The 25,480-nt window shown below is 45.0% G+C and overlaps 2 protein-coding genes and 1 long non-coding RNA gene across 5 annotated transcripts; 1 reads left to right on the forward strand and 2 right to left on the reverse strand.

The window, feature by feature from the left end:
* Nucleotides 1-3: 3 nt before the first annotated feature.
* LOC115523413 (5-beta-cholestane-3-alpha,7-alpha-diol 12-alpha-hydroxylase) lies at nt 4-2,133 on the reverse strand. The gene has a single exon (XM_030329431.1). The coding sequence runs from the start codon at nt 2,131-2,133 to the stop codon at nt 628-630; it is 1,506 nt and encodes a 501-aa protein (XP_030185291.1). The 3' UTR covers nt 4-627.
* Nucleotides 2,134-2,977: 844 nt separating this feature from the next.
* LOC116738306 lies at nt 2,978-4,820 on the reverse strand. Its single transcript, XR_004344075.1, has 2 exons — nt 4,707-4,820; nt 2,978-4,110 (listed from the first exon to the last, which is right to left on the reverse strand). It is a non-coding gene; the product is annotated as an uncharacterized LOC116738306 (long non-coding RNA).
* Nucleotides 4,821-4,885: 65 nt separating this feature from the next.
* Nucleotides 4,886-24,998, forward strand: ZNF662 (zinc finger protein 662). Of its 3 annotated transcripts, none has more exons than XM_030329434.2 (5): nt 4,886-4,997; nt 15,547-15,673; nt 16,301-16,414; nt 18,460-18,561; nt 19,552-24,998. In XM_030329434.2, the coding sequence occupies exons 2-5, from the start codon at nt 15,640-15,642 to the stop codon at nt 20,580-20,582; spliced, it is 1,281 nt and encodes a 426-aa protein (XP_030185294.1). In that variant the 5' UTR covers nt 4,886-4,997; nt 15,547-15,639; the 3' UTR covers nt 20,583-24,998. The 3 variants fall into 3 exon arrangements, with proteins under 3 accessions (XP_030185294.1, XP_030185292.1, XP_030185293.1); XM_030329432.1 differs by lacking the exon at nt 4,886-4,997 and adding an exon at nt 13,846-13,935; XM_030329433.1 differs by lacking the exon at nt 4,886-4,997 and adding an exon at nt 13,971-14,247.
* Nucleotides 24,999-25,480: the final 482 nt, after the last annotated feature.

Consider the following 25,480-nt stretch of genomic DNA (forward strand, 5'->3'; position numbering starts at 1 on the left):
ATATATATATTTTGTCCCAATGTTACTAAAAAATACATATTTTACTAATGTTCTTATATTGACATATTGAAATGCTAATATTTTTGATCTATTGGGCTAAGTATATTATAAACATTAACTTCACCTGTTTCTTTTTACTTTTTAAAAAAATGTATCAACTAGGAAATTAAAAATTACACATGTGGCTTGCCTCGTATTGCTTTGGACGAACCTGAATTCCACAGGATGTGGAGTAAACATTGAGGAAGATAATACAGTGAGGTGGGAGGGTGGAGGTTAACATTTGCAGGACACTGTGTTACTCATGATGACTGGTTTCTGTACGGCAAGACTCGTCAAGCTATGCCATCATTTCCCCAACTAAGTTTCCCCCAGATTTCCCCCCCTTCCCCTGGACTTCATATGAGAGGAAGGTTCTGCGGAACCCACGGTGACAGACAGTGTTTCAAGAGAGAAAGATAAGCCCATCAGGTGGCTAGAGGAAAACCAGAGAGCAAGGAAGGCGACTAGGACACAGGTAGGAGATATCACAGAACCGGAGGCGAGGGTGGGGCTTCAGAGGGGTGAGAGGAGGCGGAGACCCTAAGGGAGCCTCCCTGGCCAGGCCTGCGGCCCCCTTGGCGGAGCTCACTTGGCAGGACGCAGGCGGTAGCGGAACCGCACCTCACGGCTCGGCTGTGTGGTGCCAAAGCCCCAGCGCCGGGGGTCCACAGGTGGCACAGGTGTATCAGGATCCACCAGTTCCAGGTCAAAGTATGTGACCATGAGCAGGACAAAAAGCTTCATCTCACTGAGGGCCAAGAACCTCCCAGGGCAGATGGAGACACCCGAGCCCCACGGCATGGTATAGTGGTGGATCTTCTTGCCTGACTTGTAGAAGTCCACTTTGCGACTACCGTTGGGGTTGAGGAAGCGATCGTATTTGAAGGCAGTGGGTTCCGGGTGGATGTCAGGATCCATGTGCACTGAAAGATAAGGGAAGAGGGCCACGATGTCTCCACTGCGGAGCAGGTACTCCTGTCCACTGGCCATCTTCAGCATATGGTCACCGTGCACCACTCTGAGGAGGGTGGGTGCGGTTCCCAGCCTCAGCGTCTCCTCCATCACGCTGTCCAGCACTGGCGTGTGGTGCAGGGCGCTGATCTCAACGCCAAAGGATGGCCTAGCCTTCAGCTTGGCCTCCCCTAGGACTTGGGCGGCCTCCTCCCTCACAGCACGCATGGCTTCCGGGTGCTTTAGGAGGAACAAAAGGGCCCAGAAAGAATTAGGCCCCGTGTTCCCCTGAGAGGCCCAGAGCATCATGAAGTTGAACTTGTCTTGCATGGCTGGGGCCATTCCCTGCTCCCTCAGACACTGAAGCATGTAGGAGATCCAGTTGCTTATGCCGTTCTTCTCAAGGTTGTGGTTCACGGAGAGCATCCTGTGGAAGAGCCGCTGGAGCCGGGCCACTTCTAGCCACTCCCAGGGCCCCAGCAAGGAATAAACAAACCTGGGGAACAAGAGATCAAACTTGCGGAACTGGACAAATAACTCCTCTGCCTGTAGCAGGTCCTGCTCCTGGTTCTTCGTACAGCCAAATAAGCTCAGGTAGCCGGCCTTGAACAACACATTGTAGCAGAAGTGGAAGAGGCCGTCTTCACGCCAGCAACCAGCATCCAGACTCTGGCCCGTGGGCCCCAGTAAAACCAAGGACAGGCTGTCCAGCATGGTTTTGTTGAGATCCTCCAAGCCATCCCCCATGAGGTATTTGGTGCTGGCAGAGTGTATCATCCGGTGGTCTCCCTGCACGGAGCGGTAGCCAAATACCTTTAACACCAGTTTTTCTGCATATTTCACAAAGTCTAGTTTTCTCTGTGCATCCTTGAGGATGGAGCCAAAGGAGAGCGGGTCCATGACAAAGGTGAAGTACTGGCCCCCTAGCTGCACTGTGAACACATCTCCATGCTTGGCCCGCATATACTTCAGGAATTCAAACATATTCTTCCGGAAAGCCATGGCATGGCCCAGCCAGGGTATGAAGCCCTTATCCAGAGGGGGCTCCTGGGGTCTGCGCTGCCGGAACAGCCCCAGCAGCCACAGGCACCCCACCACGGCCACCAGCAGGGTTCCCAGCACCAGACCCCAGAGCACCATGGCTATGCTCTTCCAGGTTGAGCTCTGGACACACTGTTCTCTAAGTGCCAGAGAGCTTTTGAGAGGCCTTGACAAGCTGGGGGTGGACCTGGACCTTGCCCTGTGGCAGTAAGTTATACCAAAAATCCCTGGCAAGACAGTACCTAGGAGCAAAACGTTCTCCTAGATTTAGCACTTGCTGCAACCTCGTCGTGTGGAAGGAGGGGGTGGGACCAGAAGGAAGCCCAGAAAGAAGCCTCTCCTCACCAGCTTTAGGCTTTGCTGTAATCTTTTCAGACCCAGCCCCAGAATGGTATCTACAAAGCTCTCATGGATCCCACCCCATCCCCACGATTTACTGACCATTCACACCTGTATTTTTTCAAGGATTCATTTATTCATTAGTTTACTACCTCACTCAGCATAAATTCAACACTCATTTATTAAGTTTCACATTTAGGGGTGTCTCAGTGGCTCAGTCAGTTAAGTGTCCGACTGTTGATTTTGGCTCAGGTCATGATCTCATGGTTCACGAGTTTGAGCCCTGTCCTGGGCTCTGCACTGACAGTACGGAGCCTGCTTGGGATTTTCTCTCTCTCTCCCTCTCCCTGTCTCTCTGCCCCTCTTCCACTCTAAATAAATAAATTAAATTAAATTAAAAAGAAAAGTTTCACATCCTGTCCGTTCCTCATTATTAAATGACCCAGAGAGCCTCCCAGACTGATGACTCTTAAAGCAGAGGTTCAGACTACCATCCCTGAGCCTCTGGACTGGAGCCCTACCCCTGGCCTAGTTTGCACACTTCTCTAGCAAGAAAGACAGATTCGGAATCTTGGAATTATGAAATGTCAGAGATGAGAAGGACTTCAAACCAATCACTTTATTTCATGATAAGGGTGTAGTCTCAGAGTATAGTGGGAACTTTCTCTCACTGCTGTCCTGGCTTGCGTGAGGTGAGCTGACCATTTACTGGGGGCCTTCTGTGAGGTGTCAGGCTAGGTCCCTGCCAGCAGGCCCAGGAAGGAGAAAGTTCTGCCATTGACTCTAAGGCCATTGTTGCAATAAGGTGAGGTTCAGACTCAATTCAACCAGTTCTAGCGACCTCAGGTTACTCTTTAACTTCCTAATTGACTGGCAAACAGGGACTTTGTCTCCTCTGATTTCCACATGAGCTCTTGAGTTCCCTTTGCCTTGTGCCATTCCCCTCTGCAGGGAGCTGGAAATGTCCACACTCTGCCTCCATGAAGTCCTCTCTGATTGCTTAGGGAAACCACAGCAAGTACTCCGAATCATCCACTCTCCCCAGCCTGAATCTGCAGTCAGAAATTGTCTGTGGGCCAACATGCATAAGCTAAACATTGTTCCCCAGTTTTTAATGGATGGCAGCACCATGTTACATTCATTCTTACCTTGATTCATTTCATTCCCTCCCTCCTTGGAACAGTCCCATATATCCATTCAACAGATATTTACTTGGCACCTACTGCCAGAAATTCTGCTATAACCAACTTTGAATGAGACAGATATGGCCCCTGCTGCTCCCTCAGACACTGAAGCATGTAGGAGATCCAGTTGCTTATGCCATTCTTCTCCAGGTGGTGGTTCACGGAGAGCATCCTGTGGAAGAGCCGCTGGAGCCGGGCCACTTCTAGCCACTCCCAGGGCCCCAGCAAGGAATAAACAAACCTGGGGAACAAGAGATCAAACTTGCGGAACTGGACAAATAACTCCTCTGCCTGTAGTAGGTCCTGCTCCTGGTTCTTTGCACAGCCAAATAAGCTCAGGTAGCCTGCCTTGAACAACACATGGTAGCAGAAGTGGAAGCAACCAGCATCCAGACTCTGGCCCGTGGGCCCTAGTATAACCAAGGACAGGCTGTCCAGCATGGTTTTGTTGAGATCCTGTCCTCAAGCCATCCCCCATGAGGTATTTGGTGCTGGCAGAGTGTATCATCCGGTGGTCTCCCTGCACGGAGCGGTCGCCAAATACCTTTAGTACCTGTTTAAGGAAGGGAAAAATATATTAAATCATTGCCCAGAGAAGTATGTAATTACAATTGTGTTAAAGGCAGCAAATGAGAGGAGCAGAGCGGAAAGTGGGGTGGGGAGTCAGGAAGGCCACACTGATTAGGTGGTAATTAAATGGAGGCCTGGAGGAAGGCAAAGTCTGGTCAATGCGTGTTGTATGGTGGTGGTGCCACAGGTGAAGGTCTGAGAGCTTTTGGGGTGTGCCGCCCAACGTACTGTAGCAGCGCCGTTCCAAGGAACGGGGTGCACACACATTCGGGGCCAATGTGGCTGGAGGGCTCAGTGGAAGCCGAGGAGTTTTCAGCACCGTGCAGGCTGGGCAGGCTCAGCGCGAATTTGGGCTTTAACCTATCGCGCTGCACTCAACTCCTCTCATGCCAGCTGGTTCAGTCCACCTATAGCCACCGAAGGGCGGTCTGATGGAGGGCAGCGATCACCGGCTTTGCCAAGGGCAGAGGCTAGCCGGCCCCAGCGAAATCGGCCTATGCGGCTGCCCTCACAACCCTCCCGAGTAGCCGGGGGCCAGCTACCCAGAGGAAGCCCCAGGAGCCCAGAGGCACGCCTCACCATTCCCAAATAGGGTCGCAGCTCCGCAGGAGGGTGGGACAGAGAGTTACACAGGTGAACTCAGAGCCCTGGAAGGACCAACGACACGCAGAGATGGCCTCCGGGCGTGCTAGAGCGGGCGCGGGCCCAAGGGCGGGAGGGGCGGTGACGCACTTCCGCCCTTGCAGTCTCTGCGACGGAGTCTGTAGGGTGGTGTGTGGGCAGTCCTCCGCGCGGAGGCGCTCTCTGTCCGTCCGTCGGCTGGGCTTCACGTAGAGGTGCTGTGTGGCTGTCAGTTCGTCTGCGGAGCTGGTCAGTAAGGGCGTGGGGCTGGGGGAAGGCGTGCGGACAAGGGCTGCCTCCTTCACTGCCACCGACGAGGTCGCTGAGCGTAGCCGCCACGTGGGTCCGTATTCCTGAGACTTCTCACCCCGGAGACCTGGCAGGAGCATTGTTTCGGCTGTCCTTCAACATTTTTTTGTGCTCCTTTCTTGCACACCTCGTTTGCCCATTCCGTGGTGGGCAGGGGTGGTGGGCTGTGGTTTGAGACCTCTAGACAGCGCTCGAGAGGGTCTCTGGTCCAGTCTGGTCTCATGTCTTTTCGTTCCATATATGGCCCAGAATTTTGAGCAATCGTGCACCCATTGGAGGGTTCCGTTCACCTGCTGTGGTTTCTATATTGGGATTCTTTTTGGGGTGTTCTTTATTTAGTGCAGCTGTACTGGCTATTCTCTGCCTCTTGTTTGCCCTTTGTTCCAATGCTTGATGGTATTCACTGCTCCCTCGGTGCCTCCTGCTTCCTGCCCACTACCTCACCCCCAGAAGTCAACAACAGTACTGTAGAAATGGAGATGCAGGGGGGAAATTGTTTCACTCTGCCTTTAGATCAAATAGTAGTCTCATTTGATTTTGGGCTGAACTTGTTTATGGCTTCTCTTAATTCCTAGCTTTCAAGGTTTCTTATTTTTCTAGGAAGAGAAGGAAATACCTCCACAGCAGCTGGGTTCTTGACAGCCTGGCCCCAGGTTAATTATTTTACTCCTAGTCTGTATCACATATACCAAGTGTCAGTGAAGTCAATGAGGGACTTAAAGGGCAAACTTGGGTTCTTGTTACAACTTTGTCACCAACTCATGACATGACCCAGGACGTTTCAGTTTACCTTTCTGGGCCTTACTATTATGCTGTGTAAAACAGGAAGCTAAACTTGAGGTACTTGCCAGCAGTGAGATGCCATTATAAAGATATTGGGCTGTGCACTTGCTAAGAGACTTAGATGAGGGAATATAGTGGGAGAAGATGGAGGGATAGGATGGGAATTGGATTGATTGACCTTGAGCACCTATCCTGTTCATGTCTCTGTACTGGTCATCCCCATTGTGACTATAAACATCACTATTCTTATTTTGAGAATTTACCATGAGCGAAGATGCTAGATGCTTTACATGTATTAAGCAATCTAATCCTCATCAACCTATGGGGAAGCTCCAAGGCCACCCTAACATTCAGAGAGTCCCTAGAAGAACTAATGGGACTTGGCATACGGTTGTACTCCAAGATTTATTACAGTGGTGTACTAAGGATACATAGCCAGATCATAAGGGAAAAAGATACACAAGAAGTCTGAAAGAATCCACATGCAAGCTTCCTAAAGCTTTCTTCTTGAAAGAATAAATCATAACAGAAATTACAAAATACCTTGTGATGAATGAAAATTAAAACCAACATACCAAAAATCATGGTATATAATGAAAGCAGTGCTCAGAGGTAAAATTATAGTTATAAATGCTTACGTTAAAAAAGAATATCTCAAGTCAATTACCTAAGTTTACACAGTAAGGAATTAGAAAAGAAGAACAAGCTAAACCCAAAGCTAGCAGAAAGAAAGCATAAAGATTAGAGCAGAGATAAATAGAGAATAGAGAAAATCAGTGAAACCAAAAGTGGTTATTTGAAAAGTTCAACAAAATTGAAAAAACTTTAGCTAGATTCACTAAGAAAAGAAGGAGAGAAGATACACATAATGAAAATCAGAAATGGAAGTGGAGACATAGCTACTGACCTTACAGAGATAGAAAGGATTATAAAAGGGCATTTTAATAATTTTATGTCAACACTATCAATAATTGTACATCAACAAATTAGATAACCTAGAAGAAATGGACAAATTCCTTGAAATACAAATAACCTAAACTGACTCAAGAAGAAATAGAAAATCTCAACAGACCTATAACAAGTAAAGAGATTAAATCACTAATTAAAAGCATCCCAACAAAAACAAGCCCTAAACCAGATGGCTTCATTGGCAAACACTAGCAAACATTTATTGTTTTTTAAGCTTTTTTTTTTTTTTTGGTAATCTCTATGTGGGGCTCAAATCCACAACCCCAAGATCAAGTTGCTCCTCCAGCTGAGCCAGCCAGGCGCCCCTCTACCAAACACTTAAAGAAGAATTAACACCAATCCTCAAACCTTTACAAAAAATTTAAGAGAGAACACCTTATAACTTACTCTGGGAAGCCAGTAGTACCATGATTCCAAAGTCAGATAAGAACATCACATGAAAGAAAATTTCAGGCCAGTATCCCTTATGAACATAGATGCAAAAATCCTCAAAACAAAATATTAGCGGATCAAATACAATAGCATATTAAAAGGATGATTCACCATAAGCAAGTGGGGTCTATATCAGAAATAAAAGGGTGGTTGAACACAACATCGATATAATACAACATATTAATGGAATGAAAGAAAAAAACCCTACATGATCATCTCAATTAATGCAGAAAATTCACTGACAAAATTGAACATCCTTTTATGATAAAATATTTTAGAAGACTAAAAACAGAGGAAAAGTTCCTCAATATGATAAAGATTATTTATGAAAAACTCATAGCTATTATCATACTCAATGGTGAAAGACTGAAGAATTTCCCTTTAAAATCAGAAGGCACAAGACAAGGAGACCCACTTTCACTGCTGCTATTCAACAGTATAGTGGAAGTTCTAGCCAGAGCTATTAGATAAGAAAAATATAAAAAGAGCCAAATTGGAAAAGGAGAGCAAAAACTATATCTATTTACAGATGACATGACCTATCTATAGAAAATTCCAAAGAATTTACAAGAGAACTACTAGCATTAATAAATTCAACAAAGTTACAGGGTGCAAGATCAACACAAAAATCAGCTGTGTTTCTATGAACCAGCAGTGAACAATTCAAAAACGAAATTAAGAACACAGTTCCATTTACAATACCATATAAAAGAATTAAATACTGAGGGAAAAAAATCTAGCCAAGTTGGTGAAAGACTTGTATACTGAAAATACAAAACATGGCTGAAAGAAATTACACTTCTGTAAATTAAGATGGAAAGACATTCCATGTTCATGGAGAGGAAGGCATAACATTGTTAAGAAGTCAATACTACACAGAGTGATCTATAGATTCAACACAACATGATCTGTAGATTCCAATAGCATTTTTTTTTTTTTTGCAGAAATGGAAAAGCTGATCCTCAAATTCATGTGGTATTGCAAGGGGCTCCAAATAGCCAAAATAATCTTGAAAAAGAACCAAATTGGAGGATCCACTTCGCCTGACTTTGAAAAACTACAAAACTATAGTAAAAAAACCCCCACTGTTGTACTAGTATAAGAACAGACATAAAGACCAATAGAATAGAATAGAGAGTCCAGAAATAAACCCTCACGTATGTGGTTAATTGATTTTCCAAAAGGATGCCAAGACAAAGGGGGAAAGGACACCATTTCAACAAGTGGTGCTGGGAAAACTGGATATTACATGCAAAAGAATGAAATTACACCACATACAAAAATTAAAGTGTATCAAAGACCTAAACAAGATCTAAAACCATAAAACTCTTAGAAGAAAACATTGAAGAAAATCTTTATGACATTGGATTTGGCAACAGTTTCATGTAGATGACATCAGAAGCACAGGCAACAAAAGAAAAAATAGGTAAATCGGATTTCATCAAAATTAGCTGTACAAACCCCTAACAGGATACACCCAAAGAAATTCAAGTCCAGACACAATGTAATCAAACTTCAAAAATCTAAAGACAAGGAAAATGTTTTGAAAGCAGCTAGAGAGAAACAGCATATCACATATAGAAAAACAACTCAGATGACCTTGGATTTCTTACCAGAAACCGTGAAAATCATTTGCAAGTGGCGCAAAGTTTATCAGGTAACTGATGAAAGAAAAGAACTGTTAATTCAGAATTCTATGCCAGTAAAAATATCCTTTAGAATGGAAGGTAAAATCAGCATATTCTCAAATGAAGGAAAATTAAGAGAATTGTCACTGGCATACCTACCCCAAAGTGATGGCTAAAGGAAGTTCTACAAACAGAAAAGAAACCGTAAAAGCAGGAATCAGGAGCCTGCTTAATATTCTCTCTCTTTCACCCTCTGTCCCTATCCTCCATTCTCATTCTCTCTCTCTCCCTCTCTCTCGGAGGAAAAAAAAAAAAAAAAGAAGAAGAAGCTTGACAAATATGGCTGGACTGCCAGCCACACAGTTGAATAGGAAACGAAACTCTGAAGCACATAAGTGGGGGTACTGGACCTGGCAAGTCCTGGCAAATAGACTGAATGGATTCCCTACCTTCATATGAAGAATACTGCTGGGCATAGACTACAGTAGACATCCTTTCAGGGTATGGCACTACCATTTTCCACAAGGCATATGTGGACAATACCATTCAAAGATTCTTAGATGACCTATGTTCCATATTTAGCTTCCCCAAACACTCCCAATAAGATAATAGTGGTACTTTTATAGATAAAAGTATAGGGGCGCCTGGGTGGCGCAGTCAGTTAAGCGTCCGACTTCAGCCAGGTCACGATCTCGCGGTCCGTGAGTTCGAGCCCCGCGTCGGGCTCTGGGCTGATGGCTCAGAGCCTGGAGCCTGTTTCCGATTCTGTGTCTCCCTCTCTCTCTGCCCCTCCCCCGTTCATGCTCTGTCTCTCTCTGTCCCAAAAATAAATAAACGTTGAAAAAAAATTAAAAAAAAAAAAAAATATATATATATATATATATATATATATATAAATATATAAAAGTACAATAGTGGACAACTACCTGGGACATTAGCTGGACCTTTCATGACCTTTATCATCCCCAAGAAGCAGGTGCTGTTAAAAAAGAGAGTGAACTCTGAAAAACTGAAAAAGATAGTTGGACAATCAAGCCTAAGCTTTTAGTGGTGTACAAATTAAGATAGTCTGTTAGGGTTCCAAATGTGATAATTACCTAAAAGAGTACCTCCCATTCAAGCATAATGTCTAATTATGAGGTTCAAGAGTGGAAGAAAGCCCTAACTGGCTGCAGGAAACCCAAACCACATAATAACCCATATAATTCTATTTTTTCCCTCCTATGCCTATCCCTGGAAAACTGGACTACTAGAATTTGAAAGTAGGAAAAAAGAGCTGGGGACTTGGAGACTGGAACTTAGTGTATCCCCTCACCCCACCCATGCTTGCTGGATTTGGACAATTATAGATAATGATCATAATGATCATGAATTATAAGGTGAAAACTACTAAGGTGTTTGGCATGGCCCACATGTCAGGGGGTGGGGGATATTCTAGAATGTTCTAAATTATAAAAGAAAGGAACTTCTGAGCTAACTAGGGATGAGTCTAAGCATATGGTGTGGGTTAGATATGGAGAGAATTGGGGGAAAGGTGCAGTGATTGTTGCAGAGACTAGTCATAATGGTCATATGGCCGTGTAAGGAGAGAGACAACCCTGGTTGGTAAGAATTAGACCCTGGGAAATCAGGGGCAGAGGGAGGGACCATGAATCTCTTAGCTTTTGTCTGTAGGATATCTTACCAACTTAACCCAAGCTTCCACCATCACCACCCTCAATCTGACTACTGACCAACAAACAATCCTAATTTAAAGACTCTCAGAATCTCCCAACAGCCACTGACTCCAGAAAGAAATACTCTCAGCAAGAAACAACAGAATAAGATGAACTTTCTGGACATTGAAATGCCTCCCTTTAGCCTTATCCTGTTATTGTTGGACTTTTTGTACATTTTTCACAGACTACTTGTTGCATCCACACGACTCCTGAAACAGAATGCTACGGGCACCAGTGACAGTTGCAACAAAGTTTATTACAATGAGAGGCAAGGCCGACCGATCGGGACCAACACTCTTGATAAGAGTGCGGCCCCGAACAGCCTGGGTACAGAGTTTTTAAAGCCGATCACATCGTTTTATCATTATCTGGGAACAGAACAGATAAACAATTCCCAGATGAGTTAGAAACAGTTGCCAGATATGTCAGAAAGAGTTATCGAATGAGGTGATTATTTTAGACTTTCTGCCGCAAAGTTGCAGCCAGTGGATCTCCTTGACCTTGTCTCTGATGTTCTTTTTTGAGCTTTTGTTTCCTTCATTGGTAAAGCCTGATTCACAAGAGTATGAAGTATGATTTACAAGAGTAAAAGCAAGGTTGTTATCTTTTGACCTTCAGTGTCAGAACAAAGTTGTTATCTTTCAAGCTAAGCGTTAGCCCTACAGTACAATTTAACCCTTACATACTGATTGTTCTAAATTCTCTAGCATGAGTGGTAATGGAGATTGTACTACCTGGATTGTTTGCTGGCCAGTTTAGGTGGGGTATGTGCCACTGTCAGTATCTCTTGCCTCACTTAGAATAATGACACATTTAGCTGGCTTGGCTCTGCATGAGGAGCCTGACTATGGTCCATTCTCTAGTGGGCCTGGCTCTACTACTGTGTGTCACTATCACAGTCACTTTCGTGTAATGTTGCCTAAGACAAATGGAATGTATTTGATCCAGGCCTTTAGCATTACAACTAATTAGAGCATCTGATGACTTACATGGTGGCTCATGTTCCTGAGAATCTTTATGTGTAAAAGTTGAGAGGTCTAGTTGTAGGGGAATGGCTCCACCGTCATGCCCTGGCAAGTTTTCACAAAGCCTTGAACTACAGCTACTCTGAGCCATGGCAGATCACCTTGTGATCCTTCTAGAACATGAGAGGATGAGAGGAGCTTTATTGGCCTTCAAGCCCATCTCCCACTCCCTTCCCTATCTCTTATGGGAGGCTGTCATGAGACAATTTCTCATTGCCTCTAAGATTCTGAAGAGGCATGAGGCTTTCTGGATGTAACTGCATACTGTGACTGCTTAGCTATAGTCTAAAATTGGCTCCTCACCACGGATGTTGCAGTCATCGAGCCCCCTTTTGTTTTGGTGTCATTGTGTTTGGTGTATGGGACAAGGAGCTGGAGACCGGCATGCTTGGGTACTCTTTCTTCCTTTTGCTGTTTGTGTAAGTAATACATTGTATGAATCTAAAAGTGGCTTATTGTATCTACTGGCTGAGTCACTTAGGACATGGCCTTGACCTTGCCTGCTGCTGTGTGTTTAACAGGAAGAACAATAGAAACAGTAAAAAGATATGGGTAAATATGATAGACTATCCCTCTCCTCTTTAGTTTTGAATCAAAACACTGGTCAGAGCCATAAGAGACCTTCCTTATGGTCTTCCTTAAGACCATGACTTAATAATCAGGTATCTGAGGGCTCCTTGTTCTGAAGCCAAAACTCCCATAATTGTTTCGCACTCAGTGCAGTTTTCTCCATTTTTCCCGAAGAAAATCATGGGAGCATTTGTTGTGTGCTCATCCTTCCTAGTGATCTGTCGTAGGGTAAGGCTCACTGCTTCCTTCTCAGTGCTCGTGGACTATTCACTAGTGTCCATTTGTGAGCTTCTTCTGCATCCTCTTAGAAACAAACATACCTTGGAGCTCATCTGAGGTCTCCTTTGTTCTGTGATTTTTCACAAGTATGGTATCTGTAAGCTTTCAGTACCTGGGGACCTAAAAGGAATATGAGCCTCTAGGCTGGAATTTCTGTGAAGCAGACATCTTCCTAATTTGTTCATCCCAAGAGACTACATGTACAAATGGAAAATGGACAGACCATATAGAAAAATATAACTCTGACCCGCAGTCTGTAACAACCAGTCCAGGAAGCCAACCCATTATCTGTAGTTACCAGTCTGGGAAGTCAAACTAGTATCTGTGGCAAATAGTTCGGGAAGCCAAAATAAACCCTGTAGCAGTCAGCCCCACACGGCCAGAATTTGATTAATATCCTCTCCCAACCAATCACATAAGATGCTTTGCTACTGGTTAGCCCCCCAGGCCAACAGTCTCCAATCAGAGCATACCTGAAGTCTCTTCCCTGCCCCCCCCCCCCAACTATAAAGCTTTCTCACTTCTCTGCCTGACTTAGAGCCTACCAAATGCAAGTGATGGTGGTTGACTCCCTTGCTTAGAGCAAGCTCTGAATAAACAGCCTTTGCTTGTTCTCATGTTGGTGGTCTTTTATTTCCACAATTTCATTTAAAGGGTTTAACTTTCCCGACATGCTATGTGATGTTAGATAAGCCATCTCCTCTCTTTGGGCCTTACTTTCTTCAACTGAAAAATCGTTTCAACATTTATTCATTCCTTTATTCGGCAAATATTCCTTGGCACTTAAAGAAGCTGGGCCATAAGAGTTGCTAGACATTGGGTGAATATTCGAGGCACAAAGTTGATCAAGGACGTTAGTTGCTCTCTGGGAATGTAGAACCCAGTAAAGGGATGCGGCTATGTGAAGTATTTGCTGCTTCATATTAGCATCCCTCCTACAAGGGTGCAGTGCAATACCGAAGAAGAGTGGTCAGTGGGAAGAAGAGGGCTGGGAAAGGATTCCCAGAGAAAGCCTCCCCCCCCACGCCCGCTTCCCCGCATTGCCACAGCAGCGCCCTGAGGCAGTCGGTGTCTGTGGGAGAGCTGGACTCGCTCTGCCCTCCCTGATTCTTTGCGGGGCCAGAAGGGAGGACCACAGAGACGTGGCGCCCTCCACCGTCCTAGAGAAGCCAGAGTGGCAAGAGTGCAACAGCCTCCACCTCTCCGGTGCGGAGCGTGGGGAGCTGAGCGTGGGACTGGCCGGGGCGTGGAGCCTGGGGCTTGCGCGCCCGACTCCTGGGCCGCTATATCAGGCCCGCCCCGGTCCGGAGCGTCCCTTCCCGACCCCGGGCAGCCCCCAGTAAGGCCTGGCGCGCGCTCGCTTCCCGGGAGGGCGGCCCTGGCCATGGCGGCCGCGGCCCTGGCGGGCGGCGCCCCCTTCGGCCCTGCACTCGAGCTGCTACCGGGACTGCGCGCGCCGGCCCGGGCGCGCCCGGTGAGTGCGGGGCCGGCGCTACGAAGCTGGCTCGGCCCTGCCCGGTGCTCTAGGTCCAGAGAAGGGGCGGAGGGGGCAGTGCGGCGGCCGGGAAATCGGGGTGCAGCCCAGAGTGGAGGGTCCGGAGGAACAGGCAGGGAGCAGAATGAATTCGACATCCCCCAGACTTGCGCCAGCCGGGGAAACACACGTGCGGCTGCACAGGCATGAGCTAAGTGCTGGGGAGGAGGTGTTCACAGAGTGCTGTGCGCAGCGACGAATGTCCAGAATTTCCATATCACTGGTTTTAAGAGAGCTGGTTTTATGTTTGAGGTGGGTCTTGAGATGAATATGAGGTTGCTGGCGCTGGAGGGAGGAACTGGATCTCCAGGCAGGGGGGAGGGGGGCTGCAGGTGCAATGGCACAGATTGCAGGTGCAGTTTGGGCAAGGAAAGGGTTTGGATTCGTAACAGGATGGTGACAGGATAGGGGATGAGGGTGGTGGTGCAGGAGATGATCTTTGGCAGGTAAACTGGGTCTCTGAATAGTGAATGGAATGGTCTGCGTGCAGAGGATTTGGACATTTTGAGGTAGGTGAGGGTGATCCGGCCCGCCAGTCTGAGCCCTGGAGTGTCGGGTAAGTCTCTGTGGGGACTTTGTAGGGCAAGGACTGATGTGAAATGGAACAGAGTCAGCCCCTCCATAGTATGGAGATTGAGATCCTAAATGAGGCAGTGGCTGGGAATTATAAGTAAGTCTTGATGGCTCTCCATTAGCACTGTTTGTGTTTCTTACAGAGGAAAGTGAGAGAGAAGGTGCAGAAGGTTGGGCCTCCCAGAGATACAGGAAAAGGGGACATTAAGACTGGGAAGTGGGGAAGAAAGAGTAGGGTGGGGTGTTTTAGAGAGTGTGTTGGAGGGGCAGAGTGCAGGGAGCAAAGTCAGTTTGGATCTGCATTTTGAAGTCCAGCCTCCAGAGCAACCTGAGTGTTCTCAGGTGCCCTTAGCTGCCTCTTTGGCTAGTGGCAGTGACAGGAAGGAAGAGAAGAGAAAGAATCTCACACAGGGGCAGCAGGGGTGGCAGGAGTGAGGATAGAAGGCAGTGTGGTACAGTAAGTAAGAGCCAGAGAGTCAGACAGGCCTGAATTCTGTCTCAGTTCTGTAACTCTGAGCCTCGGTTTCCTCTTCTATAAAGTGAATCTGATACCCTCCTCATAGGCTGTGAGGCGTACAAAGTAATATATGTAAAGTTCTTGGCATGGGCTCAAATGGGTAAATGGTGATTGTACTTGTTATGAAGGGTTGGTGACCTCTGGAGGAGTGTACATTGTGGAGAAAGGATGGCACCTAGGGCACACATAGTTGTTCTGGGCACAGGATGGAAAGGGGAAGCTTGCAGAGACTCATGAAAAAGGTGATGTGGTGAAGTTAAGATGAAGGGATGTGAGAAATTGATGACTGATCCCTCATATCTTTGTAAGTAGGAGACACAGATCCGCTGAGAGTTCCCTTAGACATTCAGAATGCAGAAACTCAATGGGCATCCCCTCCAGTACCACTTGGTGCCTCATCTACCCTACTGTAGGCCTGGGTCTGGAATTGTCCGAGGGCATTTAAACACATGTTGTTTCAGGAGTCAGTGACCTTCGAGGATGTGGCCGTCTACTTCTCTGAGAACGAATGGATTGGCCTGGCCCCTGCTCAGAGGGTCCTGTACAGGGACGTGATGCTGGAGAATTATGGGGTTGTGGCTTCCCTGGGTAAGGGTCTTTCCTTTTGGACTCTGCTTCTGCCCTCCAGAGTTCCCCGGCTCCTCCTTCCTCAGAAACTCTGGAGTCTTTGATAAGCCTCACCTGAGTGGCAACTTCAGACTCTTGGATTCTTAATGAGCCAGCCTCAGCGGTTGCTAAGAAGTGGGAAGTCCTGGTGTAAATTTGGGCCTCACATCAGCCTTTCTTGCCCCAGGGTGCTAATGGGTACAGTAGGAAGAGAGCAGATTCCTGGTGTCCCACCAAACCCTCAGTTTCCCACCCGCTTAGTTTGGGAGACCCAGCCCAATACCAAGCATCCTGACGCAGATGTCTGAACTTGAGCGCTCTAAGAGAGGGAGAGAACAAAAAAGCTCAATCTCTCAACGAGTGGAATCATCCATTTGCTCACTCAAACTGTTGTTGAGCACCTCTTGGTCTAATTCCTGACCTTTGTCAGCCTCCTGGCCCTGCTGCCCTGGGTCTCCTGGCCCTTCCCCTGGACTTTCTTTTCTCGCTTTCCCTGGTTAATTCCCTTCTTTCCCTTCCTGCCCCTGAAGACAAAGCCTGGGAGGAGCCTTGGGATTGCTCTATGTCACCCCACTCACCTGCCTGTCCCATTTCCTCCCCCTCAACCAGCATTTCCATTTCCCAAACCGGCTCTGATTTCCCAGCTGGAGCGAGGGGAAGCGCCCTGGTGCAAGGCTCCTCAGGGAGCTCTGGATGGAGAGTGCCCGAGGGGCGTCTCCACAGGTGAGTGAGGGTACATGTGCCAGTCATCTGACCAGTTCCCTTGTCTTGATCTTTACAGTGTAGTAGGTATGTGTTCTCTTAACCTAGTGCTATAGACACCAGTGGGATTCCTCCCCTCCCCCCCTTTTTTCCTGTGTCCCCATGGTTTTCCCTCTTCTTGAGTCTGTTCACCCTGGCTCCTTTTCATTTACCTCTTTTGCCTCTTCCTCATTTCCACTGTTCTTATCATGGCCACCATTTATCTGTACTCCCTGACTTTTCTGTTTACACTCTGAGGTGGCCTTTCTACTTTCTCAGCCTGCTTATCATCTTCCAGAAGAAGATTCTGACGGCCCTTTGGGCTATCATGGTCATCTTTATCATTAGAAATCAAGAAGTCTCAATAATTCTGAGCCATATACTTCCAGTTCAGGGATTTCTGGTGGGCAAAGCCCTGGCATTCCTTTAGGAACATAGGGCTTTCCTGTTCCTAATTTGCTAGTGACATCTATGCCCCTTATGGCCTCCCTGGCACCATTCCATCTTCTTCCCACAGGAGCTCTTCTGTGGGCACAGTGGAACTTGAGCTGTGCCCTCAACTTCCTTGTTCTCACAGTTCCTTGCTGTGTCTGGCTGTCTTTCCAGAGTCTTAGGATATCCTTGATTATAAGTAACAACCCAGTTCAAACTGGCTTGAACAAAAAAGGTATTTGCTATCTCATGTAAGTAGGAAGTTCATAGAGTGCAGCTACAGCTTGATCAGTTTCAGTCTCTGCTCTTTCTTGTCTCCTTATATGCTGGCTTTGCCTGCAGCCTGGCTCCTCTTGTGGCTGTAAGGTGATTGGTAGTTGTAACCAAGGCTCTGCTGCTTTGTACCTAGGGAGAGAAATAGGGCAGGCCTTCCTCAGGCCTTTGGGATGTACCATCTTAAGTCTTATGCCAGCTCTAAACCAATCACTATGGCCAGGGAAATAGCATGCGCTGATTGTCTTGGCCTAGACTGCCGATTTCTGAAACCGTCTCTCGTGTAGTGAGTAGGGCGGGCTAACCTGCTTGTCTTAGACCAGTAAGGGGTACACTAGGAACTGGAGTTGGGATCGCTGTCCCCCAAAAGGCAGGGCTCTCCATAATGGGCAGGGTGGGGGTAGGGGTTGGTGGTGCTGGTAGAATGGATGTAGAGAGACAACTACACTGTCCTCTGCACTCTCTCAGGATCTCAGTGCTTACTCTCCCACCACCCAAAGGAATTTCTCGTCTTTGCTTTAGGCAGAAAACCAACAGCTAAGTCATTCCTTGAGTAAAACCCTAACTCCCTGACCTGCAGCAAACTTCCTTTGAGGACATGTCCCTATTCAAAGTCCATTTTTGTCTTAAAGAAAAGAATACTCAGGGGACACACAGTCTTGGCTTCAGCAATATAAAAGAGTGTCATTTGGAGGATGAAAAATTGATCTGTTTCTTAGAAGGCATTGGATGGGAGTTATGAAGAGACCAATCTTAGCTAAGCCTGAAGAAGAGTTTATTAGAGTGGACCTTTGCAATTGAGGTGTCTGTCATTAGAATAAGAAGTGACTTCTGGAAATGGCTGAGTGAAGGCTGTGAGGCCATTTCTAATGGATGCCATGGAGAGATCCATCATTGATCCTTTGTAGAAAGAGAAGGCAATAGATGGACAGACGGGAAGGAAGCTAAGCTTAGAGGCTGTGGTTTCCCAACATAGCCTCAGGAATAGTTCTTTGCAGTTCAATCCTTTCCTAATTCTATTCCATGTGAACTGGAGTTCACCTCCTAGGGGAGGTGAAGAAGAAAACTTAGTCCCCTATTTTTTCTTGACACTTAAAAATGAGTGATGCGTTTTCATGTTTTAGGGAACTGATGGAATCGCATCTTCCCTGAAGGTCTGTTTTCTGTCCTTTATATTGTTAACCTCCTCCAGTTTCAGGTCATCTGTGTACCGATCTCTCCACCCACCTTCATTCTCCCTTACCACTTCCATCTCTGCTCCTTTCTTCATGGGCCCCACTCCTCTCACTGAGCTAGCCTTATTTATATCTTGACCCGGGCAGGATATCCATTTCTGAAGCCTGCTGCGATCTCCCATCTTGAACAGGTGGAAGAGCCGTTGAACCTGAAACTGCAAGGAGAGGGTCCAAGCCTAATCTGTACTGGTAAGTGAGGGGAATGAACACTTTTCTCCCAGGCACATGTTTTCCTCTGTCTTTCCTTTGTAAAATGTTAAAATTCCATTTTACCACGTACGTTCTAAATAAAAGACCCTCTCATCTTTTGGGATGAGCACTGGGTGTTGCATGGAAACTAATTTGACAATAAATTTCATATACTAAAATAAATAAATAAATAAATAAATAACCCTCTAAAAATCCCCAAGTCAACCATAAGAGGAAAGTTAAACTTTAAGCTTCCAGCTTCCATTTGGTCATCATCAATTATAATTAAATTCGGGTGTGTTGGATCATAGGCTGTAACTGAACAGATGGCCTACTGGCCGCTATGGCCAACCAGTATTTTAAAAGAAAATGCTGTGTTTTATTCATTCTGTTAGTTTTTAAGGTGTGATACTGAAACAGAAGTGTGGATAAAACACTATGGGAACAAAGAGGAGGCAGTCTTTGCCCAGTTGTGTATAAAGTAGTTTGGGGAATCCCTTTTCATGGTGGACCTGGTGACTGGATTGAATGAAAAGACCACATTTCCTTTTAGTGTTGACAAGTATGAGGAAGATTCTCCTTATTGCTCCCCACTGTGTGTGACAAGTTCAGGTTCCCCAGGTATACCACAAAGGATTCTTTATTTCTGAACATGTTGTTTCTCATGTTATAAACTAGACTACCTAGAAGAAATTCTTACTTGTCTCCCTTAGATTCAATTAAACTATTCCTGGAGAGCTCCCTCTGTGCTTGGTCTGGTGCTTGGGAATCCTAGCCCTCAGGGACTCTGTCTAGTTTTTGCCTTTCTGTAGCATAAACTTTGGTCGCTTTCAGTGTGTTCGCCCTGTGGTGCCATTTTCAGCTAGGACAGGGCCACTGGGACATAGAGGTAACACTTGAAGTGCAATGGATGTATGAGTACCACTTGGTGATGCTGTTTGCCCCATTATGGGTAATGATGACATTTGCAGCTTTGATTTCTTCTTTCAGAGGGTGTGTTGAAGAGTGAGAAAGAAGATTTTATTCTGAAGGAGGAAGGTTTTGAGGAGGCAAAAGACCACATGGTGCTATCAAGTGGACCCCGGTGGTGTGGTTCCCAGGAATTCTGGTTTGGGAAAACCTGTGAGGAGGGAAAAAGCAGGTTAGGGAGGTGGCGCAACTACTCCAATGGGAAAAGTGTGGAGAACGCTGCAAATGATGTTATAGAAGTGATTGTCAAAGATGAGATGATCTCAGGAGAAGATGGTTCAGAGAATACTGATGTTAATACTCACCTTGTTATACATGAGAAGATTCTCAGTGAGCAGGTATTCTGTATATGTGAAGAATGTGGCAAGTGTTTTGATCAAACTGAAGACTTTGACCAACATCAGAGAGTTCATAATGGAGAGAAGATCTATGGTTGTAAGGAATGTGGGAAGACTTTCAGTTTTAGATCACATTGCCTTGCACATCAGAGAATTCACACTGGGGTGAAACCCTATGTGTGTCAAGAATGTGCTAAAGCCTTTGTTTGGAAGTCAAACCTGATTCGGCACCAGAGAATACATACTGGAGAGAAGCCCTTTGAATGTAAGGAATGTGGGAAGGGCTTTAGTCAGAACACAAGCCTTACACAACATCAGCGAATCCATACTGGAGAAAAACCATATACTTGTAAGGAATGTGGGAAAAGCTTTACTCGGAACCCAGCCCTGCTTCGACATCAGAGAATCCACACTGGGGAGAAGCCTTATGAATGTAAGGACTGTGGAAAAGGTTTCATGTGGAACTCAGATCTTGCTCAGCACCAGAGGGTCCACACGGGGGAGAAGCCCCATGAGTGTACTGACTGTGGGAAAAGCTTCATTTGCAAGGCACACCTTATCCGACATCAGAGAATCCATACTGGGGAAAGGCCCTATAAATGTAATGATTGTGGGAAGGCCTTCAGTCAGAATTCTGTTTTGATTAAGCACCAGAGGCGCCATGCTAGAGAGAAACCCTGTAATTATCACACCTCTCACCTTCTTGAACATTAGAGAAGGCATAAGGGTGATGCTTGTTTATAATTCTTATGCTACAGGAGCCCCAGAGACAAAACGAGATGACTGTCCACGGTTTGTTATAACTCTAATAGTCGGTATTATCTTGCCCCTTGTGAACAGATACCCTGTACTCTAGCAAGATGGTCCCACTGTTCAACTATGTTCATGCTAGGCAACTTTTAGTTGAGCATCTGCTCTGTCAGGCACTTGCTAACCACTTTACATACATTCTTTTGTTTTCCTTAATCCTGTTAAGGTAGGTACTTATCCTCATTTTACTAACGGGAAGTCTGAGGTTGAAAGAAGTTGTAAAACTCATTCAAGGTTACTCAGCTAATATGTTACAGAATAGAGATTGGAATCAGGCCTATCTGACTCCAGAGTTTTCTGTTCTTTATTTGTACACATTTCTGCTTCTGTTCGTTTCTATTTGCTCAAGTTTCCCTGGGCTACAAATTTCCCTTCCTCATCTAAGACCCAGCTCCTTTAACTGGACAGACCCCTGTTCCTCTTCTACTTGTAGTCAGTACTGTCCACATTGGTATTTAACTATGTGCTGTCTTATATTTTTCTAATGTCTCATGTGTGTTAGTCCAGCTAAATGGCTCTTTGAGGACCAACACTATTTCTTTTATGTTTTTCAAATTTTGAAACTTAACTTATTTTTTACTAGATATAATATGCTCATGATAAAAAAAAAGTTGAAATAGTTCAAAAAGGTGTTCATTGAAAAGTAAATCTTGTCACTCCTGTCTCCCAGTCTACCTCCTTAGAGACCATCACTGTTACTGGCTGTGTGTCTTCCTGGGCATATTCTTTCTGTATACAAGTGCTTATTAATACTGCTTTCAAAAGTCTACCTCACTGAAAACCATTTGACGCAGATGATAGTGCAGTTACATTGCCAACTCCAGAACTTTCTCTTCCTCGGAAGTTGTGGTCTACTTTGAGATCACCAAGATGACTTAAGCAAAGTAACTGAGAGTAGTCTGGGTTATGCAGTTGTGGGAGACCTGACTGCCCTTGTGTTATAAGATAGGAATCTGGGACTAGGAAAATGTAAACCAAGTGGGAGATTTTTGTTTCCATAAAAATTTGTATACCTATAACCTCTCTGATTGCTCTACTATCCCAAATCCCCTTCCAGCCTGTCCCTTCTCATCACCATGATAGCCCACATCCCAGAGTAAGCTATATTATTAGAGAATGCTATTGACCACCTTCAAGGGTTAGAGAAACAAAGGCCCTATTCAGAGAAGAGCACTGGCCAAAACAGATGAAACGTACATTCCAGACTTCACCTTTAGAACCAATTTCAGATTGCAGTTTGCCTCTCTGCTAATTAGGCATTCTGCTTTAGAAGCTCCTAGCCAGGTAATATAATTGTTGACTAAGGAGCAAGGAAGAGAAGCCAGAGGCTGGCTTGGACTAAACTTCTGGTTCCTGAAAATTACAGACATTAATTCTAGAGCCCCTGATTGCTGACGTAGTAAGGAGAACTTGGCCTAGCATAGTCTAGTTAGGGTGCCTCTACTAAGTAGGAAAACTTTTGTACCAAACAGAACCAGGAAATGGAAATGAGTGATGTGGACAGGCATTTGGGGGAAGTTTATTAAGCAAATAATCACTGAGTACCTGCTTGCATGTAAAGCACTATGCTTCATGCTGCATGAACAATGGTAAGTCAGATTGGTTTCCTGCCTTTCTGGAACATTAATGAGAGAGACCAAACAAAAAAAATTCAAGTAATTTATTAAAAAATGCTAAGTGTTATAAAGGAAATGAATGGTACAGAGAGAGAGAGAATGATAGAGAGGAACCCTCTATATGAATAGTCAGGGAAGGCCTACCTTTCCTAAGAGGTAACATTAAACCTCTCAGAATGAGAAAAAGGCATATATATGAAGAATGGGGGAAGAACAGAAGGCAGAGGAACATCTCTGTAGACTCTGATGTGTGAAGGGTTTGGCATGTTCAAGACACCAAAAGGTTTTAGGTATAGCATAATGATCAAGGGTATGAGGGGCACAAGTTAGGTTTGTAGACATAGGTGGCTCAGATCATTCAATTCCATCCCAAGTGAAAAGCTATTAGAGGACATTCAGTGGAGGAATGACATGTTTGATTCACATTTTGAGATGGTCCCTGGCTGCTGTGTAGAAAATGGCTTGTTAAGGGACAAAAGTGAAAGGAGAGGTCATATTGGAGACTGCTAGCAGTCCAGGTTGGAGATGAGAGTGGCTTGGAGTGGGTGGTGGTTGTAGAAATGGAGAGAAAATATATTTAAGATACAGTTTGGAAAAAAATCAGTGACCTGTTAAAGGATTGGATATAGGAGTAACAGGAATTAGGGATCGGTTTCTGGTTTGAGCAGCTGAGTTAGATAGCAGACCATTTACTGGAATGAATAAGACTGGAATGGGAATAGGTTTGGGGAGGGAGAAATCGAGAAGTCTGTTTTGGATTAACATTTCAGATATGTGTGAGATATACAAGTAGAAATTCCAGGTGGTGGTTGTATATATGGGTTTGAGCTCTGGGTTAGTGATATCTAGAGCTTTGCATTTGGGAGTCATCAAATGAGCAAAAGGTATTTTAAGCTGTGGGAAGAAATGAATGAAATCTCCTGGAGCTGCATTATCCAACACAGTAGCCACTGGCCAAATGTAGGTATTTAAATTTAATTGTAAGTTTTAGGTTCTTATCAGACTGGCCAGATTTCAAGCACACAATAACTATGTGGGAGTTGACTACCATATTGGATAGTGTTGACATAGAACATTTCCATCATTTCAAAAAGTTCTGTTGGACAGTACTGCCTCCAGAGAATACAGCAAAATATGAAGACCCAGGATAGAGTCCTATGAAACACCGATTCAATATTTAGGGAGTTGGACAGGAGGAAGTGCCTGGAAGAGAGGCTAAAAAAGGTCAGTGAGAGGCTGGCAATATCACCAGTGGACACATTACACAGGCAGCAGTTGAAATAAGGTCGAATACTTGGACCAGTGCTAAAAGGAGGTAATCATTAAAATCCTAAATGTCAATAAGCTCCCAGAGTGAAGATGATGTGTATCCTAGATGACGTCAGTATCTTAAAATGGGAGACAGACAGATAACGAATAGGAAGCAGAAACCACAGAAATGGAACCTGGAAGAGAAGAAACAGTTTGGACTTCTGGAGGAGCACCATGGAAGTTGATCAACCCTAGGAACTCTCCCTCAAAGATGGAAATGTTTGTAGGCAGAGTGGTGGGATGGGAAGACAAATTTTAGGAGTGTCACAAAGAATTGCCCACATATGGCAAAGACACAAATTTCGGAGGGATTAAGAAGTAGCACGTAGAAATGGATGGCCCCTATCAAAAAAATTCCTAACTAGTCTTTTCCTTACCAGAGACCCAGAGACAGGCACTTGGAAGTCCTGAGCCTATATCAAAGACTGTAATGTGTGATGAAGGAATCATAACATGGAAGATTTTCCAATTTGTAATAATACTTTCCACACATCTTGAAGTCAGAAGAGGAATGATTAGTACTCATTTCCTAAATTTTGGAGACATATAAAGGAAAAAATTAGAAATATAAGATACTTTCTGATAAATCCCAACTAGCAATATATTAAAATCAAGAATTGATTATGGTAAATTTTTATCTTCCAAATTTTCCAAAATAGGATTGGAAAGTAAGGAAATATAAAAACAGTGTATAGAGTCATTCACATAGTGAAAATTAACTGGCCTGCCCAGAATCTCTGGGGGGAATGAATTATTAAATCCCCCCTATTTTTCAACTCCGAGGTAGCTACAGAGTTGTCTTAGAAGCAACTCTGTTGCAAACCAGTGGTTGCAATTCTGAGCATGTCTTTGTCACGGCCAAATCAGGGTTCTGTACTATTCATCTCTTTGTTGGTTCCCAGCATCCATTCTTCTGTCTGGGAACAGTAACCCAAGTATTCTTTGGGAAAGCATCCTTTCTCAGCCACCTGGTTTGGGTCCACCCCCAACTTCATAAGTGGATCCTGGTTAGCCTAGGTGCATCAACACCCTATTACGTTGACCACAGAGCCAATGAGATCTGAGGAGATATTCACCTGGCCTGAAAGAGAGAGGCTTTTCTTTGAGAGCAACCAAAGGAGATATTCTGTCCTCCTGTGGATGGTATATAGGAAGATATGAGGCCTTGAACTGCAACAACACTTTTATTCTGTTAAGAGGGAGGTAGTCTGGAGCTTCCTGGTGTTAGCATGTGGAGCCTGAGGATGAAGTCAGTACCAAAGGAGAGAGTGGCAAAGCAGAGAAAAACTGGGTCCCTGGTGACATTTGAGCCATTAGCCCAAGCCTTACCTGAAATAGACTCACCTCTGGAATTTTCAGTCATGTGAGCCAATAAACATCTTTTGTTAAACTAGTTGGATTTGAGTTCTCTGTCATTTGCAGCTTCGTCATACTGATACAGGCTTGTATTTGAAAGCACTGGTTTCTTGTACAGCACCTAATGTCGCATTTTCTCTTCCTCAGTAGTCACACAAGCTGTTCATTTGTATCTCATCTCAGTTGCTTGGAGTTTGCATGGCTAAATAGGTACCTCTCATACCCTAAACTTAATTTCATGAACACCACCAGACCAATGTTTTGTCATACCTTAGCATACCTTCCAAATTTGAATATAATACTTTCAGTTCCAGATTCCCTAGTGGATAACTTCCTGTCTCTGACATATTTTCTAGCCTCCCCTCCCCTGCTGTATATGAAATTCGGGTTTGCTATGTCCCCTATATTTTACGTCAAATTCTTGTGAAGTGACCAGATATTTTTCATATCCACAAAGACTTTGTTTTATTGAACAGTGTTCCAAAACTTAGGGAGAGGTAGAGTCTCCTACAGCATATT

This window comes from Lynx canadensis, chromosome C2, assembly GCF_007474595.2.
Source record: "Lynx canadensis isolate LIC74 chromosome C2, mLynCan4.pri.v2, whole genome shotgun sequence".
Classification (NCBI taxonomy): domain Eukaryota; kingdom Metazoa; phylum Chordata; class Mammalia; order Carnivora; family Felidae; genus Lynx; species Lynx canadensis.

Excerpts from the sequence above, each read along its gene's own strand:
- ZNF662 (XM_030329432.1), top strand. The coding sequence starts at position 13,846 with ATGGCGGCCGCGGCCCTGGCGGGCGGCGCCCCCTTCGGCCCTGCACTC. Across the intron at positions 13,936-15,546 it reads CGCCGGCCCGGGCGCGCCCG|GAGTCAGTGACCTTCGAGGA; the intron begins GTGAGTGCGGGG and ends ATGTTGTTTCAG. Across the intron at positions 18,562-19,551 it reads TCCAAGCCTAATCTGTACTG|AGGGTGTGTTGAAGAGTGAG; the intron begins GTAAGTGAGGGG and ends TTCTTCTTTCAG.
- LOC115523413 (XM_030329431.1), bottom strand. The coding sequence starts at position 2,133 with ATGGTGCTCTGGGGTCTGGTGCTGGGAACCCTGCTGGTGGCCGTGGTG.